Source organism: Nannospalax galili, unplaced genomic scaffold (genome assembly GCF_000622305.1).
Source record: "Nannospalax galili isolate Female #2095 unplaced genomic scaffold, S.galili_v1.0 scaffold8, whole genome shotgun sequence".
Classification (NCBI taxonomy): domain Eukaryota; kingdom Metazoa; phylum Chordata; class Mammalia; order Rodentia; family Spalacidae; genus Nannospalax; species Nannospalax galili.
The window spans coordinates 1,933,391-1,945,718 of NW_008358318.1; the positions used below are offsets into that span (position 1 = coordinate 1,933,391).

The 12,328-nt window shown below is 41.1% G+C and overlaps 2 protein-coding genes across 3 annotated transcripts in view; one reads left to right on the forward strand and one right to left on the reverse strand.

Annotated features, from left to right (window-relative positions):
• Utp6 (UTP6 small subunit processome component) overlaps positions 1-12,328 on the reverse strand; it is a 36,341-nt gene that overhangs the window by 16,318 nt on the left and 7,695 nt on the right. For both annotated transcript variants that reach the window (XM_008821616.3, XM_008821615.3), the window contains exons 5-10: positions 10,934-10,981; positions 9,674-9,737; positions 6,367-6,485; positions 5,152-5,229; positions 3,883-3,964; positions 2,594-2,675 (exon numbers count right to left, since the gene is read on the reverse strand). In XM_008821616.3, coding sequence (XP_008819838.1) covers positions 2,594-2,675; positions 3,883-3,964; positions 5,152-5,229; positions 6,367-6,485; positions 9,674-9,737; positions 10,934-10,981 — 473 coding nt within the window. The remainder of the gene's footprint in view (positions 1-2,593; positions 2,676-3,882; positions 3,965-5,151; positions 5,230-6,366; positions 6,486-9,673; positions 9,738-10,933; positions 10,982-12,328) is intronic.
• LOC103724511 (mortality factor 4-like protein 1) lies at positions 443-2,324 on the forward strand. The gene is given in 3 exon segments (XM_008821614.3): positions 443-587; positions 788-1,305; positions 1,308-2,324. Coding segments are annotated over 3 exon segments (951 nt in total). The 5' UTR covers positions 443-501; the 3' UTR covers positions 1,655-2,324.

Below are 12,328 nucleotides of genomic sequence, written 5' to 3' on the forward strand. Positions count from 1 at the left end.
TGTAGCTTATTGGCACCTGTCCCATGATAAGAGACTAATTCCTAAATAATAAGAGTTCCTATGGTCTAAAAAGGTAGACAGTACAACCTTTACAATTGCAGTACCATAAGAGCCATTTCCCAATAGGCTTTCCAGAATATCTTAACTTAATGTATAAATTAATCAACGGCATCAGTAGTTATCTGTGATCACAGAAGCCTCCATGAGTCGTGGAGAACATGGGCTCTTGAATTCCTATAACAGAGGCAGAGAAAAACACAACCAAAACTCTGATACTATCCAAAGGACAAACTGATGATGTACATTCTAGTTTGTCTCCTGTGAAAGAAACACATGGAACCTAACAACGTAACTCCCCACAAGGTAAGCACAAATAATTCTTAAATAACAGAATCAGAGAGTAAAGAATAAAAATACTCATCTGGAAGTTGGGTGGGGTAGAGAGTAGGGGGCGGTAGTCGGGGGTGGTGGGAGAAGGAGGAGGCGGCGAATCATTTATAAATGGCGCCCAAGCAAGACCCCAAGCCTAAATTCCAAGAGGGTGAGCGAGTGCTGTGCTTTCATGGGCCTCTTCTTTATGAAGCAAAGTGCGTAAAGGTTGCCATAAAGGACAAACAAGTGAAATACTTTATTCATTACAGTGGCTGGAATAAAAATTGGGATGAATGGGTTCCAGAAAGCAGAGTACTCAAATATGTGGACACCAATCTGCAGAAACAGCGAGAACTTCAAAAGGCCAATCAGGACGAGTGCTGTGCTTTCATGGGCCTCTTCTTTATGAAGCAAAGTGCGTAAAGGTTGCCATAAAGGACAAACAAGTGAAATACTTTATTCATTACAGTGGCTGGAATAAAAATTGGGATGAATGGGTTCCAGAAAGCAGAGTACTCAAATATGTGGACACCAATCTGCAGAAACAGCGAGAACTTCAAAAGGCCAATCAGGAACAGTATGCAGAGGGCAAGATGAGAGGGGCTGCTCCAGGAAAGAAGACATCTGGTCTGCAGCAGAAAAATGTTGAAGTGAAAACAAAAAAGAATAAGCAAAAAACACCTGGAAATGGAGATGGTGGCAGTACCAGTGAGACCCCTCAGCCTCCTCGGAAGAAAAGAGCCCGGGTAGACCCTACTGTTGAAAATGAAGAAACATTTATGAACAGAGTTGAAGTTAAAGTAAAGATTCCTGAAGAGCTGAAACCATGGCTTGTTGATAACTGGGACTTGATCACCAGACAGAAACAGCTGTTTTATCTTCCTGCCAAGAAGAATGTGGATTCCATTCTGGAGGATTATGCAAATTATAAGAAATCAAGGAGTATGCTGTTAATGAAGTTGTGGCAGGGATAAAGGAGTACTTCAATGTAATGTTGGGCACTCAGCTACTCTACAAATTTGAGAGACCACAGTATGCTGAAATTCTTGCAGATCATCCTGATGCACCCATGTCCCAGGTGTATGGAGCACCACATTTACTGAGATTATTTGTACGAATTGGAGCGATGTTGGCCTATACACCTCTGGATGAGAAAAGCCTTGCTTTATTACTGAATTATCTTCATGATTTCCTCAAATACCTGGCAAAGAATTCTGCAACTTTGTTTAGCGCCAGCGATTACGAAGTGGCGCCTCCTGAGTACCATCGGAAAGCTGTGTGAGCATTTGCTCTCACTGCTTGTGTTTGGATCAGTAAACACAGTTTGGTTCTTAGTCCTTCTCTTGTACAAACAATGTACTTTGAAGATGTTAGTGTAACAGAATTGCTGTTTGTTTTCTGTTTGATTTTAAACAGAGAAAATAAAAGGAGTCACTGCTCCTTTTCTCTTTTTTTCTCTTTTCTTTTTCTTCATTTCAAAATTTCTACCAGTGTACTCAGTGATGGACAACAGAGACATGCCGTAGAGCGTTTATTGCCTAGTTGACAAAGCTGCTTTTGAATGCTGGTGGTTCTGTTCCTTTGACACTACGCACTTTTATAATATGTGTTAATGCTATATGACAAAATGCTCTGATTCCTAGTGCCAAAGGTTCAATTCAGTGTATATAACTGAACACTCATCCATTTGTGCTCTTTTTTTTTTTTAAATGGTGCTTAAAGAGCCCATCCTTTGCAAGTCATCCATGTTGTTCTTTAGGCATTTTATCTTTGCTCAATTGTTGAAGAATGGTGGCTTGTTTCATGGTTTTTGTATTTGTGTCTAATGCACGTTTTAACACGATAGACGCAATGCATTGTGTAGCTACAGTTTTATGGAAAAGTAAATCTTGTAGGAGTTGTTTTTCAGATCTTCAATAAATGTTTTCTTTAAATTTCAAAAAAAAAAAAAATACTCATCTGTAAAGAGTTATGAATACCACTCTCATCTTGTGGACAAGACATGCAAGAAAGCAGGATGTAGATTTTGATATAAGCTTTAGTATGTGTTTATAAAATGCATTCTCTTCTGAAAGGAAGCCAGTAGCCAGGCAACTAATGCAAGAGCATATTCTCTCTACATGAAATACTGTTCAATTTGTCCTAAAGTTGTAACCAACCTCAAATCCTTATCACAAGACCAGAAACATGCATATATTTACCTTTCCATTGTTTTACTTACTCATCATAAATTTCTTTCTGTAGATCTTTGGCAAAGTCAAATAGTTGTGCAATTGAAAGAAGTGACACATGAAATTCTGCACCTAAAATTTTTAAAGTGAGGGGAAGGAGAGACTCACTGTCAGTTAGATGGTAAAGAATCATTTTACTCTAAAAGTATCATCTTCTTTATGTATAAGAGTTAGTCTTGGGCTGGAGAGATGGCTCAGCAGTTAAGAACACTGGTTGTTCTTGAAGAAGACTGGGGTTTGAATCCCAGCACCCATATGGCAGCTAACAACTGTCCGTAACTCCAGTTCCAGGGGATCCGACGGCCTCTGCGGGCATTGCACATGCAGGCAATACACGTACACACATAAAAATAAAAATAACTATTTTTTAAAAGAGTCTTTTGGAGGATTGTCTTATTTTGAGATTGTCTTATTTGAGGACTTCTCCATGTAGTCCTGCCTTCCCCCTGACGTTTTTCCCCCAATGCTAGGGATCAAACCTAGGTCCTTGCACATGCCAGGCAAGCACTTATCACTAAGCTCCCTCCCCAGCTCCAGGCTGGCCTCCAACTAATGATCCTCCTGTCTCAGCAGGTGCTGTGTGCCACCATATCTGTTTCTGTTTTCCTGGTACTAGATTGCACCATGGCCTCATGCGTATTCTACCACTGAGAAATACCCAATATCTGAGTTAGTAGTTTCTCGTCCTGGCTTTTTTGCGGGGGAGGGGGAGGGCTAAGAACAAAATAGAGAGGAACTATCATCCTATATCCCCACTATACAAGCAAAGGCATTATTATTTTGGAATATCTATAAATTTCATTCTAAACTTCTTAAGGACATGAGGAAAAAATTAAATAATTTATCTCTTTTCATCTCCCCCCAAATGAGCTTAATACTCAACAAAAGCATACTGAATGCTCAGTTAGACATTAGAAGCAAGCCTTTTCTGAAAGATACAGTATATTTTTGCTATAGACTTTTTAATTTTTAATTTTTTTTTGTGTCTGCAAGTATTTAAGTGTGCATGTATCATGCTATGCCTGCAGAGGTCAAGAGAGGGCATCAGAGCCCCGGAAGTGGAGTTACAGACAGTTATTAGCCACTATGTAGGTGCTGAGAACTGAACCTGGGTCCTCAGTAAGAGCAGCCAGTGCTCTTAACTGCTGAGCCATTCCTCCAGTCCCCCTACAGACTTTTATATACTCTCTAGTAGAAAATTTCAAAATTAGCTAACAGTCCTTATTATAAATAAACATTTCCTTTTTCTACCACAAATATATATCCAAAAGATACCTACCTTTAATCTTGCTTACAGAATTTTTGTAAATGATCCGTGCCAACTCGCCCTTAAGGATTTCTTCAGGATGATCAAAATTCCCCTACAAAGTATTATAGCAATCCTGACTGAAAAGGTAGCAGCAGCAAATTAAAAAAGCACCAGAGTGAAAATTAACAGCCCTAACTACTGTGCTACAGAATCTCTGTCAGATCACAGCTCTCCAGACCAGTTCCCTCACTTGTAACATGTGAAGCTTCAACATCACTATCTTCCAGCATTTCTCAGGTTCCTGGAGTGGTGGCAAGATCACAAGGCATAACTCACACTCCATTTAGACTAGAACAGATCAGCCATTACATGCCTTCATTATCCTTCTACATAAGATTTGGTGTTTTTGTTGGTTTTTTTTTTTTTTAAAAAAAAAAAAAGGTGGATACAAGAGGACTGGGGAGCTAGCTCTGTTGGTAAAGTAGACTCAAGTCTAGATCCTCAACTAGGTACGGTAGCATGTGCCTGAAATCAAACTGCTAAGGAGGCAGAGGCAAGAATCACTGGGGCCTGTCTCTGCCTGCTGGCCAGCTAGCTTTTAAACTGGAAAGCTCAAGGTTCATTAAAAGACCCTGTCTCAAAAAATAAGGTGGAAGTAAGGCAGGGTGGCACATGACTTCAACCCTAGCACATGAGGCAGAGACAGAGTTCCAGGCCAGCCAGGGCTGCATAGTGAGACTTGTCTCAAAAAAAAGATTATAGATTAAAAGATAATAATACTAAGAACATGTAGAGTAAAAGCAAAATGGCTCAATGAGTAAAGGCTTTTGACACCAAGACCTGAGTTGATTCCCTATAACCCAGAAGGGGTTGATAAAAGAGGACTGACTCCAATTGTCTCTGATCTCCGCACACTTACTCTGCCTCTTACGTGTTGGGATTACTGGTGTGCACCACTGAATCACACAATCTTAAAGAAGAACACTTGGGCATTCCATCAGTGTTACGTAGCTGTTTCCTCAAGGTTGGATCATTACCTCATGACAGGAGTCAGAAAGCTCACAAGACCTCTCCCTAGGATTATATAAGCAATAAACAGCTGCTGAAGAAGAGGAGACTCTTCTGTGAGGTAGCTGTTGCAAGTCGCTCAGAATACTCCGATACTGCAGCATTTGTGAGTTGTATGGAAGGTAGAGATTCTCCCAATGAGGAAGGTAGGGCTTTTCTTTGATACAGCTACTTTCATGCAATAATCAACTCACTCATTCTCCTGTAAGTAATCCCACATTAAGCTCTTACCATATCCATGGAAGCTTTTTCAAATTCTTGCTTTTCCTTTCTTAATTTCTCTGCATGCATCAACTCCATCCTAAAGTACTACAAAAGGAAATAATGACTTAAAAATCCTTTGAGATATTTTTTCAATTAGAAATACTCAAAATGCCTTTAAAAAAAAAAAAAACAAAAAACAAATATAATGGGGCTTGAGAGATGGCTCAGGAGTTAAAAGAGCAATGGCTGCTCTTGCAGAGGACCTGGATTTGATTCCCAGTACACACATGGCAGCTAACAACCACCTGTAACTCCAGTTCCAGAGGATCTCATGTCCTCTTCTGACCTCCATGGGCAATGCATGACACAGGTGCACTTACATGCAGGCAATACACTCATACACATAAAATAAAAATGATTTATTTTTCTTTAAATGTGGTGGACCAACAAGATGGTTCAGTCAGTAAAGGCATGTCACACAAGCCTGACAGCCTGAGTTCCATCCCTGGGACACACATAAAAGTGTAAGGAGACGGGCGGGAGAAACGGCTCAGCAGTTAAGAGTACTGACTACTCTTGCAGAGGACCTGGGTTCGATTCCCAGCACCCACATGGTGGCTACGAACCATCCTTAACTCCAGTTCCAGGGGAATTCAAAGCCCTCTTCTGACCTCTGCCTCATTGCACGACACGGGTGCACTCACATACATACAGGCAATACATTCAGACACATAAGATAAAAATAATAAATAGCCGGGAGTGGTGGCTCACGCCTGTAGTACCAGCACTTGGGAGGCAGAGGCAGGCAGATCTCCGTGAGTTCAAGGTCAGCGTGGTCTACATAGTGAGTTCCAGGACAGCTGGGGCTACAGAGAGACCCTGTCTCAAAAAGACAAAAAAAGAAAAAAAAAACAAAAAAACCAACTAAATAAATAAATAAATAAAAGAAGGTGGAAGGTGACAGAGTAAGCCACCCGACATTGACCTTTTACGTCCACATGTGTGTGCACATGCACACACACATATACACAAAAGAATTTAATTTAAAAACTGAGTAAGGAAAATGTCATATTCTAATGTTTATTCTACTTTATTTAAAACTAGCAACAAAATTTTACACAAAATAAAATTGCCACTATGTGAAAAGGTGCACAGGAGAAAAAAAGAAGCATATCACATCAACATCTGTCCTCCTGTCATCATGAGACACCTCGCTCTCACTCTACATGCAGAGATACTCACTTCTTGATAGAGTTTCGGGCACTCAGGATGAAAGCGAAGAGCCCGAAGAAATAGCTGTCTGGCACTTTCTGAAGACAAGCGATCTTCCATTTCCCATTTGGCTGCCATAATCCACAAAGCTATAGGTGAAAAAACATCAGACTTTATTTCAGCAAATTCATCAAATGAGGTTTAAAAAAAAAAAAAAGACAACTTTAATATTTAATGTATTGTTTTAAACCTTATCAAAGAGAAAGAAAATGGACTAAGGGACTAGTCTTATTGTTCTATTGCTCTAAAATTAGAAAGAGGGCCAGTGGGTCTTGAGAGATGGCTCAGCAGTTAAGAGCTCTTGCTGTTCTTCCAGAGGATACAAGTTTAATTCCCAGCACCCACATCTGGCAGCTTACAACCACCTATAACTCCAGCTCCAAGGGATCCAACACATTCTCTTGGCCTCCATGAGCACCCATACATACATGCACATACCCATATACAGACATGCAGACGTAGAGAGAAATAAAAAAAAAATTTTCTTTTAAATCTTTAAAAATGAAAGGAGCAGCCAGGTATGGCGGTGCACACCTTTAATCCCAGCACTCCAGAGGCAGAGGCAGGCTGATCTCTGTGAGTTCAAGGCCAGCCTGGTCTACATAGTGAGTTCCAGGACAGCTGGGGCTACAGGGAAACCCTGTCTCAAAATGACCAAAAAAAAATTGAAAGGGGCAGCAAGATGGCTCAGCAGGTAAACGTGCTTGCCACCAGGCCTGAAAATTTGAGTTCAATCCGTGGGGCCCACACGGTAGAAAAGAACTGACTTCTTCAAGTTCTCCTCTGACTTCCACAAGCATGCATGCACACAGACATACCAAATAAATTAAATAAATAAATGTATTTTTTTTCATTGCAAAGAGAGGGCTGGAGGGACTGGAGAGATGGTTCAGTAGTTAAGAGCAGTTTCTCCTCTTCTAGGACCTGAGTTCAGTTCCCAGCACCCATGTCAGATAGCTCACAACTGCCTGTAACTCCAGCTCCAGGGAATCTGATACTCTTTTCTGGAAGGTGTGGGCATACACACACACACACACAACACAAGGCAACACTCAAAGATATACACGCATATAAGTAAAAATTAAAGAAAAAGTAAAAGAAAGGACTGGGCACACAACTCGGAGACAGAGCATTTACCTAGTATACACAAGGCCCTGGGTTTAGCCCCCAGTACAGCAAAAAGATGAAACAAACTAAGGGAGCCAGAGGTAGTGACACATATCTTTTTATTTTAATTTTATTTATTTCTATTTTATGTGTATTAGTGTTTTGCCTACATGTATATAAGTGTGCCCCTGTCATGCAATGCGCACAGAGGCCAGAAAAGGGTGTTGGATCCCCTGGAACTAGAGTTATGGACAGTGGTTAGCCACCATGTAGGTGCCAAGAACTGAACTTGGGTCCTCTACAAGAGTAGCCAGTGCTCTTAACAACTGGGTCATCTCTCCAGCCCCTGGTACATACCTTTAATCCTAGCATAGGCAAAATCAAAAAAAAAAAAAACAAGCAAACAAACAAAAGACATAAAATTAGAATATTCTAATAGGTAAATGCTAGCATCTGTTCATTCCGAAGGACAGGTACATGAGAACTCACTACTATATTTCATAAGATCCAAGAACAACATCATTATAAGTCTTATACAAATGGGGAGGGGGTCTTTTTGAGGCAGGGTCTCCCTGTAGCCCCAGCTGGCCTGGAACTCACTATGTAGACCAGGCTGGCCTTGAACTTACAGAGACTCACCTGCCTTTGCCTCCCAAAAGGCGTGCGCCACCTCACCTGGCTAAGTCATATACAAATTTTAAAAGTGTTAGTGCTGGAGGAAAAAAATGTGTATCTTAGGGCTGATAAGATGGCTCATCAAGCACACATACACTAAATAAATGTAACAAAAAGGTGTGTCTTAGAACCAATAAAATATTTTTGCACTCCTCTATATTTAGAATTGTTCATAATTTATTTTAAAAATGCTTTCTCTTTCTATATCAGAAATTGGCCCCAAGTTAATACTCTAACTATATCCCAAAGAGCTCAGTAAAATAATTTACCAAGCAAACCTGCTTTTGGTAAAAATGAGCCCTGATCAGTAACTACACCTGGACTCTGTAGGAGGGTCACAAATAGTGGCAAGTCATTTGTGCTAGATAGCTTCAGTTGTCACTATGACACACTGGAGTTAAAAGGAACCTCAAATGAGGAATCTCCTCCATTGGATTAACCTGTGGCCCTATCTGTGAGACATTTTCATTGTTGAGTGATATGGCAGTGCCACCCCTGGGCACATGGTCCCAGGTTATATAAGAAAGCAGGCTCTTCGAAAGCCTGAGGAACAAGCCAATAAGAAGAGTGTCTCCATGATCTGCCCTGCAGTTGCTGCTTCCAGGTTGCCGCCCTGAGGCCACGCCTGACTTCCCTCAGTGTTCATGAACTGTGTGTTGGATATGCAAGATGAAATAAACCCTTTGGTTTTGGTCAGTATTTTAGCACAGCAATAGAAAGGAAATTGAACACCACTGCCTTGGGCTTTCTTAAGCATGTGACTCCTGAAATTGAGCATGAATCTTTCTAGAATCTCTTACACCCATGGGGCCTCTAAGCCAAAGCGGTACCCCAACCCACTCATGTAGTTTCATCTCCTGACATCTGAACAAAAAATCATATTGCCTTTAAGAACTAGAGACTGGCCCCAAATCGCTAAGATACCCTGCTAAAGAAAGAAACCTAATGCTGTCTTGCTGTATCCTTCTACAAGTAAACTGATGCCAACTGTAGCCTAGTTGAGTGTCATGTAGTTGAAATGTCTGGTTGAGCCTACAATGAGAATAATGGAAGCACCTCTACTAGAAAACAGCATACCAAACATTCCTTGCTCACAAGAGAAATCTTTCTCTTATAAAATCTGAGTACCTACTCTATGTCTGTCAACCTTATAAATCTGTGTTTTCTTGTTCAAACTTGTGAAGTCACTCAGAATTTACTGACTCCAAATAAAATGTCCCTCAAAGGACTGGTGAGTTTATTTTCCATCAACTAAAAAGAAATACAGTCCTCCTTGTCCATAAATACAATACATGGCACAGTAACTAGTAGCGCACAGTAAGCAGGGATAAACTAAGAGGCAGCTGATACTCAGCAACAAAAATCACCAAGGCCAACTGTCTACACTCAAGTCCTCTAAAGGACTTCTCTTAGGTTCATCAAGCAAGATAAATTCCAAAGTGGCTTGAGTTTACATAAAATGTAGGAAAAAGAACTGATGAGGAGTTTAACATACCTGGCTTGTTTGAATGAATGGCCAGCATGGCAGAGAATACCTTGCTAATTTGAGCCTTGGTACCCTGTAAAAGAGGAAGAAAAAATTCTACTTCCTGCAGAAAGAAATCTATACTATATTCTTATACAGATTCTAAATCTGTACTATATTCTTATTAATTATAAAATCTAATGGGGAGGCTGGAGAGATGGCTCAGCAATAAAGAACACTGACTGTTCTTGCAGAAAACTTGGGTTTGAATCCCAGCACCCACATGGCAGCTAACAACTGTCAATAACTCCAGTTCTAAGGGATCTGACAGCCTCTTCTGTCCTCCTCGGGCACTGCACGACACGGGTGCACTTACCTACATGCAGGTAATACATGCATACATATAAAACAAAAATAACATTTTTTTTTTTTTTTTGGTCTTTTTGAGACAGGGTCCCCCTGTAGCCCCAGCTGACCTGGAACTTACTATGTAGACCAGGCTGGCCTCGAACTCACAGAGATCTGCCTGCCTCTGCCTCCCAAGTGCTGGGATTAAAGGTGTGTGCCACCATACCCGGCTAATAAAATATTTTTTAAAAATAAATAAATAAAAGTAAAAAATAAAATCTAATGGGGCAAGGTGGAACATAGTGGTGCATGCTTTTAATCCTAGCACTAGGGAGGCAGAGGCAGGAAGATCTCAGTGAGTTGGAGGCCAGACTGGTCTACATAGTGAGTACCAAATCAGCAGGTTGCATAATGAGACCCTATTTCAAAAAAAAAAAAAAAGAGGCTGGGGCTGAAGAGACGGCTCAGCAGTTTAGAGCACCAGCTGCTCTTGCAGAGGACCTAGATTCAATTCCCAGCACCCACATGGTGGCTAACAACAGTCTGTAACTCCAGTTCCAGGGGATCAGATGCCCTCTGCTGACCTCTGCAGGAACTGCAAGGCTTGGGTGCACTTACATACATGCAAGCAAATATACTCATACAAATAAAATATTTTTTTAATATTTTATTATTTTTATTTCATGTGTATGAGTGTATTGCCTGCATGTACGTGAGTGCACCCATGTCGTGCAGTGCTGCGGAGGTCAGAAGAGGGCGTCGGATTCCCCTGGAACTGGAGTTAAGGACAGTTTGTAGCCACCATGGGGGTGCTGGGAATCGAACCCAGGTCCTCTGCAAGAGCAGTCAGGGCTCTTAACTGCTGAGCCGTCTCTCCAGCCCCCAATAAATACTTGCAGATTAACAGAAATAGAAGAAGCAACAAGACATAGCTCTACTTACCCATTTCTTACAAAAGACTACATAGGACAGCCAAAGTTGAACATCATCCTGCAACAAAAGCACATGATGAGCTGCTTGCATTATCCCTACAGTTCTTTAATTCACTTAGCTGAGAACAGAGGCAAATTTCAAAAGATCCAATGTCTTACATACTTTAGCGAGTGAGGGTTTTCCCACTAAAGTCCTGGATCCCTTAACCATGACAATTAACTGACGTTCCACTTCCACCCACCATGCTCCAAGACAAAATCTTTGTCTATCCATCTGTCCAGTGCAGTACTGAAAATTTCTCAAATCAGATAAAGAAACACAAAATTTACATTCTCAGAAATCTAAAGCACTTCCCATATATATCCAGTCCCTAGTCAAACTTGAGCATCAAGTTACTAAGATGCTGCCCCACCTCCAAGCCTTCAGAGTATTTTACTTAGAGCTATTCAACCATCTCCCTAGTGACTTTCTTTACTTCTCTTTTTTGTTGACAGTGTCTCACGTACCCCTAGCTGGATAGTCCTCCGCAAATACAATACTCGACACAGTAACTATTAGTACACAAAAGTAGGGTTGAACTAAGAGTAGGAAATTCAACAAAAACCACTGAAGCCAACTGTCTAAGCTGTAAATCTTGAATTTCTGACCCTCCTGTCTCTACCTTCTGAAAGCTGGGATTACTGGCATGTGTAACCAGACTAGTTTCATGCAGCTCTGGGATTGAACCCAGGGCTTCCTGTGTGTTAGGCAAGCACTCTGTCAATTGAGTAATATCCCTGACCCTTTTAAAATTTTCTTTTGATTTTCTAAACCTTAATATGTTAAATACAGTTCCAGTGCCATCCTCACAGAATAACAATAAAATAGTAAGATCAACTTACTTTCTTTTTTGAACTTTTTTTTCTTTTTTTAATGTGTATGAGTGTATTGCCTGCATGTATGTGAGTGCACCCATGTCGTGCAATGCCGTGGAGGTCAAAAGACGGCTTCAGATTTTCCTGGAACTGGAGTTAAGGATGGTTCGTAGCCGCCATGTGGGTACTGGGAATCGAACCAGGTCCTTTGTAAGAGCAGTCAGTGCTCTTAACCACTGGGCCATCTCTCCAGCCCCTCTTTTTTGAACTTTTTAAGACAAGGTCTTCCTGTAGCCCCAGCTGGCTGGAACTATGTAGACCTCTGCCTCCCAACTGCTGGGATTAAAGGTGTATACCACCACTGGCAAGATCAACTGTACTAATGGTTTATATGGCTCAAAAACTATTTCAGGGGCTAGAGAGATAGCTCAGCAGTTAAGAACACTAGTTGTTCTTGCAGAAGACCCGGATTCAAATCCCAGCACCCACATGGCAGCTAACAACTGTCCATAACTCCAGTCCCAGGGGATCCAACAGCCTCTTCTGACCT